The sequence below is a fragment of the Heterodontus francisci genome, chromosome 27 (genome assembly GCF_036365525.1).
Source record: "Heterodontus francisci isolate sHetFra1 chromosome 27, sHetFra1.hap1, whole genome shotgun sequence".
Classification (NCBI taxonomy): Eukaryota; Metazoa; Chordata; class Chondrichthyes; order Heterodontiformes; family Heterodontidae; genus Heterodontus; species Heterodontus francisci.
In genome coordinates this window covers 10,759,128-10,782,012 of record NC_090397.1, presented here as the reverse complement: position 1 = coordinate 10,782,012, position 22,885 = coordinate 10,759,128, and the positions used below count along the sequence as shown (strand labels likewise).

Genomic DNA, 22,885 nt, shown 5'->3' with positions numbered 1-22,885 from the left:
GCACCGCCCGACAGCGCCGCCAGCGTCCAGCTGACAGCACTGCCCGACAGTGCCGCCAGCGTCCAGCTGACAGCACCGCCCGACAGCGCCGCCAGCGTCCAGCTGACAGCACCGCCCGACAGCGCCACCAGCGGCCAGCTGACAGCACCGCCCGACAGCGCCGCCAGCGTCCAGCTGACAGCACCGCCCGACAGCGCCGCCAGCGTCCAGCTGACAGCACCGCCCGACAGCGCCGCCAGCGTCCAGCTGACAGCACCGCCCGACAGCGCCACCAGCGGCCAGATGACAGCACCGCCCGCGTCCAGCTGACAGCACCGCCCGACAGCGCCGCCAGCGTCCAGCTGACAGCACTGCCCGACAGTGCCGCCAGCGTCCAGCTGACAGCACCGCCCGACAGCGCCGCCAGCGTCCAGCTGACAGCACTGCCCGACAGCGCCGCCAGCGTCCAGCTGACAGCACCGCCCGACAGCGCCACCAGCGGCCAGCTGACAGCACTGCCCGACAGCGCCGCCAGCGTCCAGCTGACAGCACAGAACCATACAATGGCTACAGCACAGAACAGGTGGCTGTGCTGGTTCTATGCAAGTGCAGCTCACCTAGTCCCACTCCCCTGCTTTTGCCTGTCGACCTGAAAATGTTTTCTCCTCAGATAATTATACAATTCTCTTTTGAATCCCTGGATTGAACCTGCCTCCACCACAATCTCAGGCAGTGCATTCCAGATCCTAACCACTCACCGGGTGAAAAAGTTTTTCCTCATGTCACCTTTGGTTCGTTTACTAATCACTTTAATGCAGTGTCCTCTGGTTCTCATCCTTCCACCAATGGTTTTCCCTAACTGTTCTATTCAGATCCCTCATGATTTTGAACACCTCTATCAAATCTCCTTTTAATCTTTTCTTCAAGGAGCACAGACATAGCCTACATACATACAAAAAATGAATTAGGAGCAGGAGTAGGCTTCTCCAAACCATCAACGTAACTGAAGTCCCTCATCACTGGAACCATTCTTATGAATCTTTTCTCTAATTCTTTCACATTCTTCCTTACGTGTTGTGTCCAGAACTGTACACAATACTCCAGTCGAGGCCGAACCAGTGTTTTATAAAGGATTCTATCGGAACAAATGCTGGAAGGTAGGTTTAGGATGGGTGGCTCATTTTTCAGCTGCAACAAACACGATGGGCCAAGTGGCCTCTTTCTGTGCCATAAACTTTATATGATTCACCATAACTTCCTTGTTCTTGTACTCTATTCCCCTATTTATAAAGCCCAGGATCCCATATGCTTTATTAACCACCTGCTTAACCTGCCTTGCATTCTTCAATTTGTGCACATATACTCCCAGGTCCCTCTCCTCCTGCACCCCCTTTAGAATTGTACCCGCTAACTTATATTGTCTCTCCTAGTTCTTCCTACCAAAACGAATCACTTCACACTTTTCTGTACTAAATTTCATCTGTCACTTGTCCATACATTCCAGTTCACCGATTCCACCAGCCTGTCTATGTCCTTTTGAAGTCTATTGCTATCCTCCTCACAGTTCACATTACTTCCAAGTTTTGTGTATTTTGCGTATTTTGAAATTGTGCCCTGTACACGCAAGTCTAGGTCATTAACATATATCAAGAAAAACAGTGGTCCTAACACCCTCACTGTATACCTCCCTCCAGTCCAAAAAATAACCATTCACAACTGCTCTCTGTTTCCTGTCACGCAGCAAATTTTGTATCCAAGCTGCTACTTTCCATTTCATTCATAAGTTCTAATTTTGCTGATAAGCCCATTATGTGGCACTTTATCAAATGCCTTTTGGAAGTCCATATACACCACATTAACCGTCTTACCCTCATAAATCATCTCTGTTACCTCAAACTCATGCAAGTTAGTTGAACACAAATACAAACACAAGAAATGCTGGAAATACTCAGCAGGTCTGGTAGCATCTGTGGAGAGAGAAGCAGTGTTAACGTTTCAGGTCAGTGACCCTTCATCAGAACGGACCTGAAACATTAACTCTGCTTCTCTCTCCACAGATGCTGCCAGACCTGCTGAATATTTCCAGCATTTCTTGTTTTTATTTCAGCATCTGCAATATTTTGCTTTTATTTTAGTTGAACATAAGTAACATTTACGCCACACAAAAGCCAGGCAATGACCATCTCCAACAAGAGAGAATTTAACCATCTCCCCTTGACATTCAATGGCATTACCATCACTGAATCCCCCACTATCAACATCCTCGGGGCTACCATTGATCAGAAACTGAACTGGAGTAGCCATATAAATACCGTGGCTACAAGAGCAGGTCAGAGGCTAGGAATCCTGTGGCGTGTAACTCACCTCCTGACTCCACAAAGCCTGCCCACCATCTCCAAGACACAAGTCAGGAAGTGATGGAACACTCTCCACTTGCCTGGATGGGTGCAGCTCCAACAACACTCAAGAAGCTCGACACCATCCAAGACAAAGCAGCCCACTTGATTGGCACACCATCCACAAACATTCACTCCCATCACCACCACAGTGGCAGCAATGTGTACCATCTACAAGATGCGCTGTAGCAACGCACCACGTCTCCTTAGACAGCATCTTCCAAACCCACGACCTCTACCACTCGAAGGACAGGAGCATCAGATGCATGGGAACACCACCGCCTGCAAGTTCCCGTCCAAGTCACACACCATCCTGACTTGGAACTATATCGCCGTTCCTTCACTGTCGCTGGGTCAAAATCCTGGAACTCCCTTCCTAACAGCACTGTGGGTGTACCTACCCCGCATGGCCTGCAGCAGTTCAAGAAGGCAGCTCACCACCACCTTCTCAAGGGGATTAGGGATGGGCAATAAATGCTGGCATAGCCAGTGACGCCCACATCCCATGAATGAAAAAAAAGTGCCCTTAACAAATCCGTGCTGGCTTTCCAAGTGACTATTAATGTTGTTCTGAATAATCATTTCTAAAAGCTTTCCCACTGAGGTTAAACTGACTGGCCTGTAGTTGCTGGGCTTATCCTTACACCCTTTTCTGAACAAAGATGGAACATTTGCAATTCTCCAATCCTCTGGCACTACCCCTGTATTCAAGAAGGATTGGAAGATTATGGCTAGTGCCTCCACAATATCCACTCTTACTTCCCCCAATATCGTTGGATGTATGTCATCTCGTCCTGGTGACTTACCAACTTTATGTACAGCCAGTCTATCTAGTACCTCCTCTTTATAAATTTTTAGCCTATCCAGTGTCTCAACTACATTCTCTTTCACCATGACTTGGCAGCATCTTCTTCCTTGTTAAAGACAAATGCAAAGTATTCATGTAGTACCTCAGCCATCATTCCTGCCTCCATGTATATATCCTTTTTCAGATCCCTAATTGGCCCCACTCCTTTTACCACCCTCTAACTATTTATATGCCTATACAAGACTTTCAGATTGCCTTTTATGTTGGCTGCCAGTCTCCTCATACTCCCTCTTTGTTTCTTTTATTTGTTTGTTCACTTCCCCTTTGAGCCTCCTATATTCAGCCTGGTTCTCAATTGCATTAACCATTGACATCTGTCATATTCACCGTTTTTCTGCTTCATCTTACTCCCTGTCTCTTTCATCATCCAGGGAACTCTGGATCTGTTTGCCCTCCCTTTCCCCCTCGTGGGAATGCACCTTTACTGTACCCGAACTATCTCCTCTTCAGTTAGAGTTATGCCTGCCAATTTTCCATTCCAATTTACCTGGGCCAGATCTGTTCTCACTCCATTAAAGTTTGCCCTCCTCCAATTAATTATCTTTACTTTGAGTCGTTCCTTGTCCTTAGCTAATCTAAACCTTAAGATGCTCTGGTCACCAGCGGCCAGCTGACAGCACTGCCCAACAGTGCCACCCTGCTGACAGCTCAAAAGAATCAGCAATATGATTGTATATAATTTACAGCCTTACAGGTCGATGCCGGTGTTTATACTCCACACGATCAAGATGGCTTTAATCTCTCCAAAAGTGAGATTTCAGTAAGCCAGAAGTTCGAGGAGTGGATCATTTATTACATTTTTGTATATCAGAGCGTAGTGTTAGGATTTGGGCTTTCTTTATTCATGCAGGATAGGTTACCAACTCTGGTTGGACATCTCCCTGGAGGTTTCACACATCGCTGCCCAGCCTCATAGTATCTCACCTTCCCAAGCCCACAGAGAAGCAGATTCATTACCTGACTAATTAATTATCAACTTCAGAAAAAACAAGCCTCTCAGCCCACCCCAACCCCAAATATCCAATGGGCTATTTTAATCATAAAAATTTTAAAAAGCACATTATTCTTTTTAATGCTCCTTTGCGTTTTCTGCCAGATCTCTTGCAGCAGTGCCTTGAGATCAATTTTCAGTTCCTGGAGACTGGAGAACAATCCTGTCAGGTTGTCAACCATAATGTAGCATCTCCACACTCAGGGGTGCACAAGGTGGATAATGTAAAACTGGAATACGACTTTACTTGGAAATAAAGTGAAGAAATTGTATTTATTCTCTAGCGGTGAGCATCACTGACAAGGCCAACATTTATTACCCATCACTAAGATCGAGACGATCTGATCAGCTGCCTTTGCCATTTTCCATTCCCTAGTCTACTAGGCCAAACTTCCTCTTGTGTTTACCCTGCCCTAGCCCTGACCTTGTATCTTTCTCCTATCTCCCCTCATGCCCTCTCCAAGCTCATCTTATCCATGAGACCACCTCCTGCTCTCTTGACCCCATTCCACTAAATTACTTTCCACCCAACTTTCTCTTCTGATTTCCATGTTAACTGATATTGTTAACTGTTCTCTCCTTAGGTAGTTCCCCTCTCCTTCAAATCAGCCATCATCAACCCACTCCTCAAAAAAAACCTTTAAGCCTTCTGTCCTTGCAAAATACCGTCCCAACTCCAACCTCCCTATCCTTTGCAAAGTCCTTGAACAATATTGTTGCCTTCCAAATCCGTGTCCATCTTTCCCAGAATTGCATGTTTGAATCCCTCCGATCAGATTTCCACCCTGCAACAGTACCAAAATTGCTATCAAAGTCACAAAAGACATCCAATGTGGTTATGAACGAAGGTAAACTTTCCCTCCTCATCCTTCTCAACCTGTCTGCAGCCTTTGACACGTTTAACCACACCACCCTCCTCCAATAGCTCTCCAACATCATCCAGCTGGGTGGAACTGTATTTGCCCAATTGCAGTCTTTTCCATCTAATTGCAGCCAAAGAATCACCTGCATTGCTTCTCTCCCACTCCCAGTTACCTCTGGTGTCCCCTAATGATCCATCTTTGGCTCCTCCGATTTCTCATCTACATGCTGCCCCTTGTCAACATCATCTGAAAACACGTCAGTTTCCACATGTACGCTGACGTCACCCAACTCGACCACATCAACTCTCTAGACCCTTCCACCATCTCTAAATTGTCAAATTGTCCAACATTCAGTACTGGATGAACAGAAATTTCCTTCAATTAAATGTTGGGAAGACCGAAGCCATTGTCTTTAGTCCCCATCGCAAACTGTGGGCCTACAATGGCTTCTGGTTAAGCAACGTCTCAATTTAAATTTCTTATCCTTGTTTTCAAATCACTCCATGGCCTTGCCCCTTCCTTATTTCTGTAATCCTCAATCCCTCGACCCTCCAAGATAACTGCACTCCTCTAATTCTGGCCTCCTGAGCATCCCCAATTTTAATCGCTCCGCTATTAGTGGCAGCATCTCCGGCTGCCTGGGCCCATAGCTCTAGTATATCCCTTCTAAATCCTTCTGTCTCACTTTCCTCCTTTAAGACACTCCTTAAAAACCTATCTCTTTGACCTAGCTTTTGGCCTTTTGCCCTAATATCTCATGTGACTTGTGGTCATATTTTGTTTTATAATGTCCTTGTGAATCACCTTGAGATATTTTTTGTTAAAGGCACAATACAAATACATGCTATTCCTAGTTGTCCTTGAGAAGTGGTGATGGTGAGCTTCTACTTGAACCACTGCAGTCATGTAGGAAAGGGGCTTCCACAGCGCTGTAAGGAGGAAGGTCTAAGAGTTTGGCAAAGCAATGATATATGTCCAAGTCAGGATGGTATGCAATTTGGAGGAGAACTTGCGGGTGATGGTGTTTCCACAAGGCTGCTGCCCTTGTTCTTCTAGAGGTGGTAAAGGTCACAGGTTTGGGAGTGCTGCTGAAGAAACCTCAGCAAGTTGTTGTAGTGCAGCTTGTAGATGATAAACACTGCAGCTATGGTGCATCGGGTGCCGATCAAGCAGATTGCTTTGCCCTGGATGGTGTTCAGTTTTTTGAGTATTGTTGCAGCTACACTTATCCAGGAAATGGAAGAGTATTCCATCATCCTCTTGACTTTTGTGAGGATGCTTTTAGGTGGAGCTACTCACCGCAGAATACCCAGCCTCTTATGCGTTCCTGTAGCCACAGTACTTTTGAGGCTGATCCAGTTGGGTTTCTGGTTAAAGGAGAACCCCAGAATGTTGATGGCAGGAGAATTGGCGATGGAAATGCCATTAAAATTTAAGAGGATGCAGTTAGACTGACTCTTGTTGGAGCTGGGTAGTGTCTAGCACTTGCATGGTGCAAAAATTACTTGCCACCGATCAGCCCAAGCCTAGATGTTGTCCAGGTTTTGCTACATGGGGGACCGACTGCTTCACTATCTGAAAAATTATGAATAGAACTGAACACTCGAATATAACATTGCTCAAGCTAAGCTGCAGTTTGTGCTATGTCATAGGGGGTCTATTACATATTATATTCGATATTGTACAGTAAACCTCTGCTGCTGTAATGAAAAACCTGACTCATCTAACTCATGTTGAGCAATGTCCTAAACTCTGGATTCTCTCACTAAACCATTTCACCTCTTTCTCCTTTGAAATGCTCCGTAAATCTACCTTTATGATCAATCCCTGTCCTAATTCTCCTTATGTGGTTAGATTTTGCCTCATAATGCTCCTGAGAAACACCTAGGGGTGTTTTACTCCATTAAAGATGTTAGATAAATGCAAGATGTTTAGAGATCCATCAATACATATAAAATGCAGGGGGTGGACTTCACCACAAGCAATATCACGAGGTGCACCAGGAGACAGAAAATGTTCTTTTGGTTTGCTATGCCTGAAGGATCATGGACTAGAAATACTGACCAGTACTTCCTCCCTCCACAGGTGCTGCTTGACCTGTTCAGGATTCCCAGCACGTTCTGTTTTTAACTCATGTTTCTAACTTATCTTTCCAACATCCACGGTATTTTGCTTTTTGTACAATAGCTACTGGCTGCTTTAAGAAAAGTCACTAACAAAATACAGAAATGCTAGTTTTAGTTTACTAAGTGTTTTTTTTATCATACACAAATACACACAACTCGTTTTTTGCTGCTGCTTTAATACTCAATCTTATTGCCATCATCCTAACATGTAGCTATATACAAACAGGTAAAACGCCACAGATTCCTTTCCTAATAAAATCAGTTACAATCTGTTTAAAAAAATACAGCCAAAATAGAATTTACACTTGTAGTCTGATTTCGAGACATTTACAGGAGCATTTATACAAAAAGCACGGTGGGGGGAAATGTCGGAGGCAGAGGGGATACTGGCGGTATAAAGATTGAGCTATCACTAGTGTATAACATACCAATATGGAATACAAAGCACTTCAAACCGTAGAGCACACTATCCTCAGAGGGTTCAAGCTACACCTCAATTCATGTGTATAATATATATAGCAAGTGACAGCTTCGACAAGACGTAATTTTATGGCTGCTAACACAGGAATATAAAAACGACTCATGATTGTCGTGGCAACAACTATAATTATCAGGTGTTAAGCTTTCTCTGTTACCTGCATTACTAGATGTTTCTCAAGTAATGGAATCGTTTAGCTTTTCTGATCTGTTAGCTACTTGATGAATCAAATGGTGCAATTTAAAATCACTGACATTTGCTCCAGTGGTTTGCCTTCCCAGCCAAAGTGCTCAGTCAAACCTTTATGGAAGGAACACACTTCATTAATATAGACTCTAGTGATTGCAATGACCTATATGTGGTTTTCAAATGTGCCCTGAAAGGGAATAAACTTGCTTTTGGAAGCATGCAAGAGACCTGATTGTGTACTACACAGAGTGGGTGGGGGTCTTAAAGAATCAGACACAAAAAGGCTTTTTAAATTATATATTTTCTTTTTTATACAAAATAGTCAACTTAAGTTATCCTGCAAAAGCTGGTGAGAAAGCTAGCAATAGTCAGAAGTTTCATTTGATACGGCTTCAATTATTACCCCTGCCCCCCCCACCCCCAAATTCACAAACCAAGATCCCTCCCCTCCCCTTCAAAAAAAAATGCAGATTCAGGCTGATAGAAATCTGCAGCAGGTTATGACTGCTGAATGAAAAAGGCTTCCTTCAACGTAGCCAAAGTCAGTAGCGAAGGTAGGCCAACAAACAACAGGCCACGTATCTCTCATTCCTCAATACCAGCACTCCTTTCAGTTCCAAGTATCTAACAGGACATTTTGTAAAATTCTAAAGTTGAATATTGTAAACCACAATTCGTACAGAAAACATGTATTTGCGAATGGCATTCCGTAAAACATTTCGATGCAGGTAAAGTTTCCACTGTAGTGCAGCAGAAAACATTGCTGCAACACTAAAAACTGGCTAAACCTGTAACTGTACAGACTAAACACCTATCAACCATTTTGATTTTACTGGAACATACATTTGAAATCAGTTGCTGTACTTGAGGAAATATTAGCTCAAAGAAAATGTGTGCAGCCAAAGATTGCCGGGATTTGCACCCAAAAGACATCATTTTCCAGTAAATTTAAATGTGCGAAAATAGCAAAATTTATTTGAATTGTACGGTTTATGGTATCTGCCACCGCTACCTTTTTTGGGGAAGGCAAGTCCATTTTTCTCATGGACTTAGGGGTCTGTTTCTTTCTACTGTGCATTTAACGGGTATTTATCAGGTAAATGGTTGAAAAACAAACGGCTTGGGGTGGGGGAAAGACTGGGATATACAAGGGGAATAAAACTTTGCATTGTTGTTTTCTCGACAGCTATCAAAGTGCTACAGTAAGTTTTTTTTTTACAGCTGCTTTTTAAACATCCAATTCCTCGAGTCAAATTCATGTTCTTCTAATTAGCACTTCTGTGCGTGACTTCAATACAAAAGTGAGACTGTTTCCTTGGGATGTTTACCAGTTGGGCCTGGTTGCAGGTTCACTGAAGATCAGACAGGCTTCAGTGCATTTGTTATTATATGTCACTACAACGAACAGGACGATAAAATCTAACATTAGCTTGGCGTGGTAGTACTGCAAAATACAAATTGCCATCTCTCCTGCTTCCCTTATACTCTTATTCATTAAAAATACAGAATGTGAGATACATCAGTATAATTAAGCTACCAGATACAATTACGTATTCATTTGATAAAGACAAATTTGCCAGCTATTCACATAGTTGTCCAATATTTTCCCAAAAATGTGTGGATCCACATCTAAATGCTATGCTCTATATAGGAACAGTCTCAGACATGCAACATCAGTGCTTTATCAATGTTACTGAAACATTAAACAAGCCCACATTTCTCAAATGACTGTTTAGTCAAATACAGTCCTATAAAAATTATTTAAAAAAAATGGGGTAAACACAAATATGATCATGGCATTTTTCAACCCAAGCTGTACACGCATTCTGCAAACTGCAGAAACTAAATTTTAAAAAAAGGTAGGGATCATTCATGGTCACTTTTTTATTATTACAATTGCTATCCAGCACAATTCAATGAAAACTATTCACAGTCTACTCCCCATGAATTGTTTTTTCTCGTTCTCTTCTTTTATAAAGACTACCCCGTGATTTCTTTGTACATGAACAACCTGCAATTGTCCCTCATTGAAGGTGAAGAAGCTTCAAGCAAGTTGTTGTGATTGTTCATAGGTGTTAAGTCACACTGCAGACCCTGTGATCTGACTGTTGTACTCTGCAGTTTCCATTCGCAATATGTAAGGTATTATACTGTCAATCTGCACATTTCCTATTAGTCCGGCAAAGAACAGTTCCTCTGTGATAGCGGAACTCATGAGTCGTAGTGCAGGCAATCTAAGAAGAAGCCTCGATAATCTGAAAAAAAGATGTGGACTGGATTATAGATAAATCATAGATAGATTATAGATAGATTAGATACTTTACCTTTCATGTTCCAAGGCATTTGCACTCAAGTCATATATGTTAGCTGGCTTCTGCAGGATAGCCTTTGGAATATACGCTTGGTTTTCCATCATTTCTATATAATGTTTATTCTAATTCTAAATGCAAATATTTTCCATGAAGAGGTTCACTGTGCTGTAACAAGTAGTTGGCATTTATATAGCAACATTCATGTCCTAAGGATGTCCCAAACAGATTACTTTTTGAAGCAAGGTCACTATTGTAATGTAGGCAAATACAGGAGCTAATTTGCAAGTTCCCACAAACAACAGTGAAATAAATGACCAGATAATCTGTTTCAGAGGTTTGGATTGAGCGATAAATGTTGGCCATTGAGAGACTTTGTGCACTTCTTCAAACCATGTCATGGGATCATTCGCGCCCCCTGAATGGGCAGACATGACTTGTTTAAATGTGAGACATTTCATCTGAAAGACACCACCTCTGGCAGTGCAGCACTCCCTCAAAACTGCACTGGAATGTCAGACCAGGTTATGTACTGTTATGAAGGTGCTTCTGTTATTTGTTAAAATATTTTTTAAAGGAATTCATAGTCAAACTGAAGAAACGTTGGACCAGTTTTTTTTTTCAAGAGAGTCATCAAGGGGACACTGAAGGAACTGGTTTGGCAACAATGTTTAATGGTTGTCACATGACTCAAGTTAAAAATAGAACAGAAACCCTGATAACAGGCGCGCCCCTTGATTGGACAATCACTTCACATTTCTCTGCATTGAATTTCAGCTGCCCATTCCACCAACTTGTCTATGTCCTTTTGAAGTTTTACACTATCCTCCTCACAGTTCACAATACTTCCAAGTTTCGTATCAACGGCAAATTTTGAAATTGTATCCTGTATACCAAGGTCTAGGTCATTAATATATATCAGGAAAAGCAAGGGTCCCAACACTGGAGTTCCCTGTGGAACTCCACTACAAACCTTCCTCCAGCCTGAAAAAACATCCATTAACACCACTCTTTGTTTCCTGTCACTCAGCCATTTTGGGGTTAGAGCATTTCTCAGAACTCCTAACAGAAGGACACGGCCCAAAATCTTAATTCCTTTAATCTATTCTAAAGCTGAAAGACGTGCTCCGCATATCCTGCCTTTGTCGTCTCCCAAGACCTCACCATATAGGAAATACCCACAGTGAACCAGATTTCCAATGTTGTAGAACTACAGCACCAGCATAACATATAACTTAAAAGATTAAGTGTCATCCTGGTAAATACTTTAACGGATCAGTTATTTCTTGAGAATTTAACTATGTTGATATAAATACTTTGTTTTCTGTTATGACTGATTACATTTGATAGTATTTCTGTTTGACTTTCTGTAGTTAAGGCTTTTATTGCACTAATATTTTAAACAAATAGGAACAAACTGGGGGTTTTATCGCATTTCAATTTATATGGAAAGTTGGGAAAGCAATGGGTGAAAAATAAAAACATGAAATGTTACGTTATGTGATGCTCATACAAAACAGTGCAACTTCCTGGACTTAATTATTCACTATCGGTTTGTGAGACAGCAAGTGGGGAAGCAGAGTTACCTACCTTGTAGTGACTCAATCATTCTTAGGATAATGGTGTCCCTCACAATGTAGAAACTGGCCAATCAAGACTGGTTCTGGGAAATTTCATTTTTGTTCTCATGCTATTGGTACAGCCCACACACTGGCCCACCTGTCCGGTGCAGGGGAACATAGGAACAGGAGTAGATCATACAGCCCTTGAGCCTGTTACACCCTTCAATCAGATCATGGCTCATCTGCATCATACCTCCACCCGCCGTATCCCTTAGTAGCCTTGGCTAGTAAAAATCAATCCCAGATATAAATTAATTAAGCTAGCATCTATTGCTTTTTGTGGGAGAGACGCCACACTTCTATCACCCTTTGCATGAAAAATGTTTCCTAACTTCTCTCCTAAATGGCCTGGCTCTGACTGTAAGGTAATGTCCCCTTGTCCTAGGTTCCCCCACTAGCAGAAAAAAATTCTATTTACCTTATCGATTCCTTTCCGAATTCTAAAACCTCAATCAAATACAAGATAGTCTACAATAAGGAATTCAGAAGAAACTTTAGTCAGAGAATGGTTTGAATACGTAATTTGATGCTCCCATCTACACTACTTACTATACTGCCATCCTTTGTGTCGTCAAGGGGTAGTTGAGGCAAATAGCATAGATGCATTTGTGGGTAAGTGAGATAAACAATAAAGGGTGAAAATAGAAGGTTGTGCTGAAAAACAGGAGTGAGAGCAGACTTGTGTGCAACATAGGCACCACATGGACCAGTTGGGCCGAACAGTCTGTGTCTGCGCTCTGCATTCTATGTAATGTAAAAATCACCCTTAACCTTTTATACTCCAAGCTTGAAATCTCTCCTCATAAGCTAACCATTGGAGTTCTGGCAATATTCTGCTGGATGTGTGCTGCAGTCCTTTCAAGGCCAAAATATCTTTTCTAAGGTGCAGTGCCCAGAACTGTGTACAGTACTCCAGATGCATTCTAACCAAGATTATGTATAGCTACAGCAAAACTTTCTCCCCATTATACTCTAGTTATAGTGGCACGGTGGTTAGCACTGCAGCCTTACAGCTCCAGGGACCCGGGTTCGATTCTGGGTACTGCCTGTGTGGAATTTGCAAGTTCTCCCTGTGACTGCGTGGGTTTTCCCCGGGTGCTCTGGTTTCCTCCCACAGCAAGACTTACAGGTGATAGGAAAATTGACCATTGTAAATTGCCCCTAGTGTAGGTAGGTGGTAGGGAATATGGGATTACTGTAGGGTTAGTATAAATGGGTGGTTGTTGGTCGGCACAGACTCGGTGGGTCAAAGGGCCTGTTTCAATGCTGTATCTCTAAATAAATAAAGGCTACCATTCTATTAGTCTTTCTGATTATTTTTGTATCTGATTATTACATTATAGTATTTGTGTACATAGACCCCTACATCTCTTTGGACCTCCTCTGTTCCTCGCTACACACCATTAAAAATAATACTCGGATCTATCTTATTTTGGTCCCGTGAAATCCATCTTCCACAGTTTTGCACATTCACTTAATCCATCAAATTCTCTGTAATTTTATGCTCCCATCTACACTACTTACTATACTACCATCCTTTGTGTCATCAGCAAACTTGAATATATGGCTCTGTTGCATAATCTAAGTCATTAATTTCTATAGTGAACAGCTGAAGCCCCAGCACAGATCCTTGTGGAACACAAGTCACTTCCTTCCAATTCCAGTACATACCCATTATCCCTACTCTGCCTTCTAGCACCTAACCAGGTCAATAGATTCCAATAACTTCCCACAACAGGCGCTGCTTCACAAACCACTGACCACCTCCAGGCGCGTATCCATTGTCTCTCGAGATAAGGAGGCCCAAAAGAAACTTCCCACAACATATGTTAGTCTAACAAGAGCATAAATTCTTGGTTTTTCTCTCTCATTTTTCTTAAACAATGAGTTACATTTGCAATTTTCGAATCTCAAGGGATAATTCCTGAATTGAAAGAGCTTCGGAAGATTATGGCTAAAACAAAGAAAACAGGAGCAGGAGTAGGCCCTTCAGGCCTGCTCCGCCATTCAAAAAAGATCATGGCTGATCGGCTAATTCAGTACCTTGTTCCCGCTTTCGCCCCATATCCCTTGAACCCTTCAATTTCCACACCTACTTCCTTTAAAACCCTTGGGTTAAAATCATCTTGTCCTGGGAATTTTTTTCTAATACTGTTTCCTCGCTTGTGTTGACTTTAGCGAGTTCCAGTCCTCGATTCATTATTAGTTTCCTTGGAACATCAGCTAACTATCCTCTTCTACTGTAAAGCCTGCCTTTTCCCTATTTTCGTTTGCAATATTGCCTCCATCTGTTTTTAAGGGCTTCCTAATACCTATAGCTATCCTTTTCCTAGAATTGCAAAAACTGTGTTAATCTTAACCTTCTAAGCTTCTTTTCATATTCCCTTTTTGTAGTGCAAATGCTTTTCTTTGCTTTTCTTTACATCTTTCCCAGTCCCCTGGATTTACACTATTCTTTCAATTTTTTAATTCCTTTAGTTTTAGGTAATCTCTTGCTTCTTTTGTTGACTATGGTTGTTTCATTTGGTTAAGTAGAGCTCTTGCCCTGATAGCACTTTTGCTTATTTTTACCTGATTACTACATTTTAGTGATCCATGTACACGGACCCCAAGTCTCTTTTGTTTTGGTCCCTGTATTTAAGAAAGGATATACTGGTTTTGGAGGCAGTTCAAAAGAGATTCACTAGGCTGATTCCTGGGATGAAGGGGTTGACTTATCAAGAACGGCTAAACAGGTTAGGCCTTTATTCATTAGAGTTTAGAAGAATGAGGGGTGATCTTATTGAAATGTACAAGATTTTGAGGGGGGCGACAGGGTAGATGTTGAGAAGATGATGTTTCCACTCGTGGGGGAATCTTGAACTAGGGGACATAGTTACAAGGGGACACTCATTTAAAACTGAGATGCGAAGGAATTTCTTCTCTCAGAGGGTAGTGACGTCTGAAATTCTTTACCCCAGAGAGTTGTGGAGGCTAGATCACTGAATGTATTTAGAGAGGAGGTAGATAGATTTTTGAAATATCGGAGAGTTGTGGGCTATGAGGAGCTTGCATGAAAGAGAAGTTGAGGTCTGGAGCAGATCAGCCATGATCTTATCGAATGGCAGGGCAGGCTTGAGGGGCCGAATGGCCTACTCCTGCTCCTATTTCTTATGTTCTTATGAGACAGGAGGTGAGTTACCCGCCGCAGGATTCCCAGCCTCTGACCTGCTGTTGTGACTGCAGCATTTATGTGGCTGGTCCAGTTCTGTTTCTGGTCAATGGTGACCCCCAGGATGTTGATAGTGGGGGATTCGGCGATAGTAATGCCACTGAATGTCAAAGGGAGATGGTTAGATTCTCTCTTGTTTGAGATGGTCATTGCCTGACACTTGCCATTTATCAGCCCAAGCCTGAATGTTGTCCAGGTCTTGCTGCATATGGACATGGGCTGCTTTTATCTGAGGAGTCGCGAATGGTGCTGAATATTGTGCACCCATCAGCAAACATCCCCACTTCTGACCTTATGATGAAGGGAAGGTCATTGATGAAGCAGCTGAAGATGATTGGGCCTAGGACACTACCCTGAGGAACTCCTGCAGTGATGTTCTGGGACTGAGATGATTGACCTCCAATAACCACAACCATCTTCCTTTGTGCTAGGTATGACTCCAACCAGTGGAGAGTTTTCCCCCGATTCCCATTAACGCTAGTTTTACTAGGGCTCCTTGATGCCACACACAGTCAAATGCTTCCTTGATGTCAAGGGCAGTCACTCTCACCTCACCTCTGGAGTTCAGCTCTTTTGTCCATATTTGGAACAAGGCTGTAATGAGGTCAGGAGCTGAGTTGCCTAGGCAGAACCCAAACTGAGCTTCAGTGAGCAGGTTATTGCTAAGTGCCGCTTTATAGCACTGTTAACGCCACCTTCCATCACTTTGCTGATGATGGGGAGTAGATTGATAGGGCAGTAACTGGCCAGCTTGGATTTGTCCTAATTTTTGTGAAGAAAAATGAAGGCCCTACAAGGTAGACAAAATTATACAGTCATCATTCAAGCATCCATATCACATTATAGGAACCATATCGAAATAGCATCTGTTTACAAGAAGCTGGACACTCCAACCTTGCTCCCAAGTGCTGGATATATCGGGCAATTCCTAGGCCTTTGTCGATGGTTAGAGCAGAAGGGCACACAAGGGAAGAAGGTTGATGAGACACAAAAAAATAAAGCTTGACTGGACTGTTGGAATGATGTGCAAGGAATGCATTAATGATCAAGAACGATCCCTTTGCGACATCTAATGAAACCCGTGGGTAAACAATTCAATAAGATTAGGAGACAACCATCATTTGAGTGATTAGAAGAGGCACTGGGTTGGAGCAGCAGTGTCGTGTAAAGGACAGCTGATCTTATATTTATCTAGCTGCACCCATTGTCAGACTCTTCCCATTACCATACTTATCAATGTACACAATACACTCCCAAACATTTCCATGTTTTGTTTGATTTGGATGAATAAGTTAAGGAAAGGTGAGTTTTCAAGTATGACCATCCAAAACAGCCTGAGCTAAAGTAACTGTGTCTTAAATCACTCCTTGAAGTAGAATCCAGAAAGAGAGAGAGAGATGTAAGCAGAAAACTCAACAAATAATTAATATACAGAATGCTGGTGTTACACTAATTTGAAAGAAAAATGTTCATTTATTGGTGATTTCGTTGCAACTAAATTATGACTTCATGACTGAGGTGTGGGGTCTGATTAAAGGAGAACAACTGAAAGATGGGATTGGAGGACAGACTGCCTTGAGGTTGGAATTTTAAAGATACAAATTCATAATTCTTGGAAGGTGGATGTGTCCATGCCTAAATCCATTGATATGCTTTTATTTCCAACATGTACTTCTTCAATGGTGATGATAACTAACAATTCAATAATTTAAATTAAAAGTAATTACTTTGCCTTAGTCAATCACACACTACCAATTCAATTGAGAAAAACAATTACCATCAACTTCAGTGCCTTTGCGACAAATGACTATTAACTTCTTAAAAGTAAAAATAATTGTTTTTAAAGCTCGGGCAATAGTCTTTGCTATATCTTTTGTACTTCCCTCCAAAACTGGGCAGTTTGTATCCCAGAACACCAATTCGGCCATTTACCAGAACATATACAAAAATTATGAATGGTTTTGTTGTACTTCTTTATGATCATGAATGGAAAGCCCATGTGCTTGACTTGTAAGCAACAAGTAGCTATTGTGAAAGAACACAACATTCGAAGACACTATGAGCAAACCATGGCGAGAAATGCAAGTACACAGGAAAGCTGCATAAAGATATATTTTCTGAATTGCCACCGTGGTTTAAAAAGCAACAATCAATGTTTGCTAATGCTCGCCACGTAATGTGACGCTGCTGTAAAGATGAAATATGTGATTGCCCATGAAATAGTTGAGACATCAATATGATTTTCTGAGGGAGAATTTTTGAAGTGCATACTAAACCTGTAAAAATAGCATAGGGTGAAAATTTAAGTATGCACCAGGAGCTGAGTTTGAACCTCCTTTAAAACTGGTCCTCAAGCCTCATTTTAATAGCTGCCAACAATGTTGGGAGGAAGCTGACCCTACATCAGGGATCAAATTTGGGCCAAATGCATCGTTGATGAATCCTGTGAGGTGAGGAGAAGAATAAACTTCTCCAACCATTTTTTCAGTGGCCTCCCATGGTCCCTTTACGGACCACTGTAGAAGTTAAATGAGAACAGAAAGTGCCGGAAATACTCAGCAGGTCTGGCAGCACCTGTGTAGCAGAAACACAGTTAACGTTTCAGGTCTGCGACCCTCCATTAGAACTGGTAAAAGTTAGAAATGTAACAGTCTTTGAACAAGTGAAGGGGGGGGGGGGGGGGGGGGGAGAGGGGGAGTGGCGGGAGAGAAGGACAAGAAGAAACGAGTGTGATAGGACACGGGTGGGGGAAGAGATTAAATGACAACAGTGATTCACTTATACTTTCAATGTAGTATACTTTATTCACTGCTCACAGTGTGGTCTCCTCTACATCGGGGAGACCAAACGCAGATTGGGTGACCGCTTTGCAGAACGCCTCCGCTTGGTCCACAAGCAGGATCCCATGCTTCCGGTTGCTTGCCATTTTAATTCTCCACCTTATTCCCAAGTCCACATTTCTGCCCTCGGCCTGCTGCAGTGTTCCAGTGAACATCAACGCAAGCTCGAGGAGCAGCAGCTCATCTTCCGATTAGGCACTCTACAGCCTTCTGGACTGAACATTGACTTCAATAATTTCAGTCCATGAGCCCCATTATTGTTTATTATTTTGAATATATATTCTTTTAAATTATTTATTTATTTTTTAACCATGTGCTAATCTCTAACTTATTTTTCTTGTTTTTGCTTTCGTACAGAGCTTTTTTAAAATTCGTTAATGGGATGTGGGCGTTGCTGGCTAGGTCAGCATTTATTGCCGATCCCTAATTGCCCATGAAACTGAGTGGCTGGCTAGGCCATTTCAGAGGGCATTTAAGAGTCAATCACCTTGCTATGGATCTGGAGTCTATGGGTCTATGGCCAGACCAAGTAAGGACGGCAGATTTCCTTCCCTAAAGTACATTAGTGAACCAGATGGGTTTTTACAACAATAGTTTTATGGTCACTATTAGACTAGCTTTTAATTCCAGATTCATTAACTGAATTCTAATTTCACCATCTGCCGTGGTGGGATTCGAACTCACGTCCCCAGAACATTAGCATGGGCTTCTGGATTACTAGCCCAGTGACATTACCATTACACTACTGCCTCCCCCATTCTTCTGTCATGAGTACTTTCTTTGGAATCATGCTTTGTCTTTCGCTGCAACTATTTAGCACTACATTTGCATTCTGTTCCACGACTCTACACAGATGTCGCCAGACCTGCTGAGTATTTCAGGCACTTTCTGTTTTCATTTCAGAGTTCCAACATTCACAGTATTTTGCTCTTACATTACTGTAGAAGTTAAACTGATTGGTCCTTGCACGGATCATGTCCTACCTAGATTTCCACACATATTTATAGTAGGATCCTGAAACAGGCACAGGCCCTGTCTTTGCATATTTAAGTTAGACCAAAGTTGATTTCGGGCAGCCAGGGACACCTAAAAACAATGAGGACCAATATGGTGGCACAGATTAGGTGCAAGACCGTGCACTCAGGAATTGATTTGCACTGCAACAATTTTATGCCCAAAAAAGACCAAATGCAGATCAATTTCTACATCGGTGTGTCCAAATAACTTTGCTGAATGTGGCCATGCCAAGTGCCAGGCTGTCAGATCAGACACGCCACAGAAAATGAGTTTGACATCCCCACTCTACAGCATGTCCAAGTCTAGTTGTTGCAATGAGACTGCAGAAATTTACTCCAACATACCTGTAGGAATCATCTGGATAGGCTTTTGCTTCGTAATCCTGAAGTTCCATATATGCCTTCTCCTGAAATTTATCGATCTGTGCTGCATTAATTAGGCCTGGATGATCTAAGAAAATAAAATAAATATTCTTAAAATGCAGCACAGGTTTATAATCTAAAAAGTTCTCGTTCGCAGCCTTAAAAACTTAATTTCTTTTTCTAGGCTGAAAATTGAATGTAATGAGAAAAATATATAAATCATCAACATTCTCTCCTAACCCAACCCTAGGCACACATGAGGATAGGACTGTGTAAGTCAGGGGATCTCTAGAAGGTTTCAAGGGGTCCACCACAAATAACTAAAGGATACAGATCCTAATTTGTAAATGGAAAGTCCTGTTGACAAGTCACAGAATTAATTACTCTGTGACTTCTTCTCTCCCTAGCTACAGGAATTTTTAAAAAAAACTGAAACTGCTATATTTCCCTCAGTGATCTTTCTCCAATCACCAGAAATATCCTCAGCAAGGCTGTACCAATTGTTCTCGGTACCCGAACACAAACCTTTCCCTGTCCTGCCATGCTACATTTACGGTTTCCTATAAGTTTATCAAAACCCATCCACTGCTTCTTTTAAAAATGGATAAGGGTTGGATTAGTTGTATCCCCTCAAAATTATTTGCCTGGTTTCATCAAACATTTTTTTCGGGAGAGAAACATGCCCTTTTCCTTCATTTATTCAGCTCGCTGCTGGTTGTTCATATTTTTAATATCAGTGTCCAACAATCTTTGATCACAGTTTCATTGCTTGACTTCCGCTGACTTTTTTTTTGTTTTAAGAATCTGAATGTTGTCTCAGAATTTACCTTTAAGAAAACACTCAACAAAACGACCAAGCCGAACAAATGCCCCCGTCTTTTATCCGTCAATTGGTTTTAGTTCTTACTTCCCCAAAGTCCAGCTCCAGTGATATATATTTTATTTCAGTCCAAACGCTTGTTCTTTAACCAGATTAAACAATCTCCCCTTTAATCTGTTCCGAAGAAGGGTCACTGACCCGAAACGTTAACTCTGTTTCTCTCTCCACAGATGCTGCCAGACCTGCTGAGTATTTCCAGCATTTCTTGTTTTTATCCTCTTTAATTTTCTTTTTCTCTCTGGGTTTCGCTTTCGCCGAGTTTGTATTTGCTTTGAGGCATGCCCACTAAACACAGTCGACTACATAGAAAACATATGTAGCGGGAGATAGAGATAGGGCATGACTACTAGTACAAACAAATTCAGATGTGGTATAGGGGCTCCTGACGTAATGGGGAATCTATACAAATGACTATGAATGAATTTGCTTTCTCTGATAGTTGTGCGTGAAGGTTAGACATATATTTTTCCATAATTTCAGGAGCAAAAATCAAAGCTGATGTATTGTGACAGCATAACCAAAGTAATGCTAGGCAATACATCCTGTTATACGGGATGCCTACATTGACAGTATGTTATGTAATAGCCGTAGATATACAGTGCCCCGGTTAGATCCCTGGGCTGCGCTCAGTTAAATGACCAGTGTCGAACAGCAGAAAGCGTGCCTTCAACATCTGTTGGAAAGGTAAAATAAAGTCAGCCAGGATTCCCACTCCTGAATGCCATCCAGTAACCCATGCTGGAAAGTGCACATATGGGGATGTCAAACAAAGCAGAATCATGTTGACTATGGTGCAACTGAACACAGCACCACTGCTTCTGCAGCACTAAATGCGTTGCAAGTAAAATTCGTAAAACTGGAATTCAGCAATGGCCTCAATAAAAATGAAGGATGAACACTGACTAATACATACATCCTCAATAAAAATGAAGGATGAACACTGACTAAGACATACATAATTACTTGATGAAGATACCTCCACGTCTGGACATAATTGTTGCTCAGCACCAGCAACAAGCTACACATTAAGTAAGTAAAACAATTACATACATGTTTAATTGTATAACTAACTTTTACACCGAAAAAATACTCTTGTTACAGGGGTCCGTTGAATTTTTATAACATGAGATGGGTCCTCAGAAGCTTAAGGACTGAGTACCCCTGCTATAAATGACTAAGAACTGCTTACTGGTGGCATTAGCATCAATAAATAGCTATAGGAAATGAAGAACAAAGACAATCAAGGGGTAACGCAATGAAGTAATTTGCCCAAAACCAGAGGTTAGCATGCCCATTTTATAGTCTGCCTGATTCTCTGATGCTAAAATTAACAGATGCAAAATTGAGCCAGTTGCAAAATGGGCACATTAATCGCTGCACTTGATTAGCTCTCAAGTGCATGAAGATCTGTGCTAGGACTACAAATTCAGAAAATCGACCTTATATAAACATCTGCAAAAGTCGTTACTCTATGAAAATGTACACGGGGATCATTAAATCATTTAACTTTCCTTTTAATAAGTTGAATGGAAATAATCAGATCAAGAAGTTAAGACAGAAATATGCAATTAAATATTTATTTTGAAAATATATAAAACCTAAACTTTGCCTTGGTTGAACAGTACCTGGCTATTTTACCATTAATTGCAAATTTTTTTTCAAATTTACTTTTATACTATATAGAAATATTTCAGTTAGTTTTTTTTTTGTTTTTCTTCCAAAATACCACCCCCCACCGCAAAAGAACACAAAGAAAAGTTAGGAGAATTTTCATAGAATTTGGAGTACCCTGCCACTGGTGAAAAATAACATCCAATAGGGAATTGGAAAAATATTGGAACAAGCAAAATTTAAAAGGAGTTTGGGAAAAGGGCAGGGAAATGGAACTAAATGAATAGCTTTTTAAAAAAAAAGAGAGCCAGCACAGATGGAATGGGCTGAAGGGATGTCTTTTGTGCTGTAAAAATGTTATGACTTGAAATTCAAGTAGATTTTAAAGTCACTCATTATTTGGTCACATCCTCTTTATAGACTCTACCTTTACTCACCTGGGCTAAAGAGGACGATTGCTTTAAGGTAGGCATACTCGTATCCATCCAGAGATAGCTTAACCATGCTGTTACAGAACTCCTGCAGTTTCCAGATGTGCTCCATCACCACTTTCACACGGTCTGCTGACAATTTATCTGTTCATTAAAAAATAGCACAACAAACAGTACTCTATCAGCATGACACATTTAAAAAAAAAAATTCTTTCATGGGATGTGGGCGTCGCAGGCCAGGCCAGCATTTATTGCCCATCCCTAATTGCCCTTGAACTGAGTGGCTTGCTAGGCCATTTTGAGGGCATGTAAGAGTCAACCACATTGCTGTGGGTCTGGAGTCACATGTAGGCCAGACCAGGTAAGGACAGCAGATTTCCTTCCCTAAAGGACATTAGTGAACCAGATGGGTTTCTACAACAATCGACAATGGTTTCATGGCCATCATTAGACTAGCTTTAAATTCCAGATTTATTAATTAAATTCAAATTCCACCTTCTGCTGTGGTGGGATTCGAACCCATGTCCCCAGAGCAATACCTGGGTCTCTGGGTTACTAGTCCAGTGACAATACCAGTATGCCACCGTCTCCCCCTCAAACTGAACTGAAAGGAGAACAAAAACCTCACTACAAGATGGAAACGATCAAATAGTCTTACCAGCTGCATATTTTCCATCCATGGCCTAGTTTCGCCATTATCCACATTACTGTT

The 22,885-nt window shown here is 41.7% G+C and overlaps 1 protein-coding gene and 1 long non-coding RNA gene across 11 annotated transcripts in view; one reads left to right on the top strand and one right to left on the bottom strand.

The window, feature by feature from the left end:
- The window catches only part of LOC137384636 (uncharacterized), an 88,006-nt gene that overhangs the window by 41,378 nt on the left and 23,743 nt on the right, over nt 1–22,885 (top strand). The window lies entirely within an intron of this gene.
- LOC137384634 (nuclear receptor subfamily 2 group C member 1-A-like) overlaps nt 9,760–22,885 on the bottom strand; it is an 84,061-nt gene continuing 70,935 nt past the window's right edge. For 9 of the 10 annotated variants that reach the window (XM_068058787.1, XM_068058795.1, XM_068058796.1 and 6 more), the window contains 3 exons: nt 22,180–22,317; nt 19,234–19,339; nt 9,760–10,145 (listed from right to left, as the gene is read on the bottom strand). In XM_068058787.1, the coding sequence (XP_067914888.1) occupies nt 9,971–10,145; nt 19,234–19,339; nt 22,180–22,317 (419 nt within the window). In that variant the 3' untranslated portion in view covers nt 9,760–9,970. The remainder of the gene's footprint in view (nt 10,146–19,233; nt 19,340–22,179; nt 22,318–22,885) is intronic. The other variant, XM_068058794.1, reaches the window with a different exon arrangement.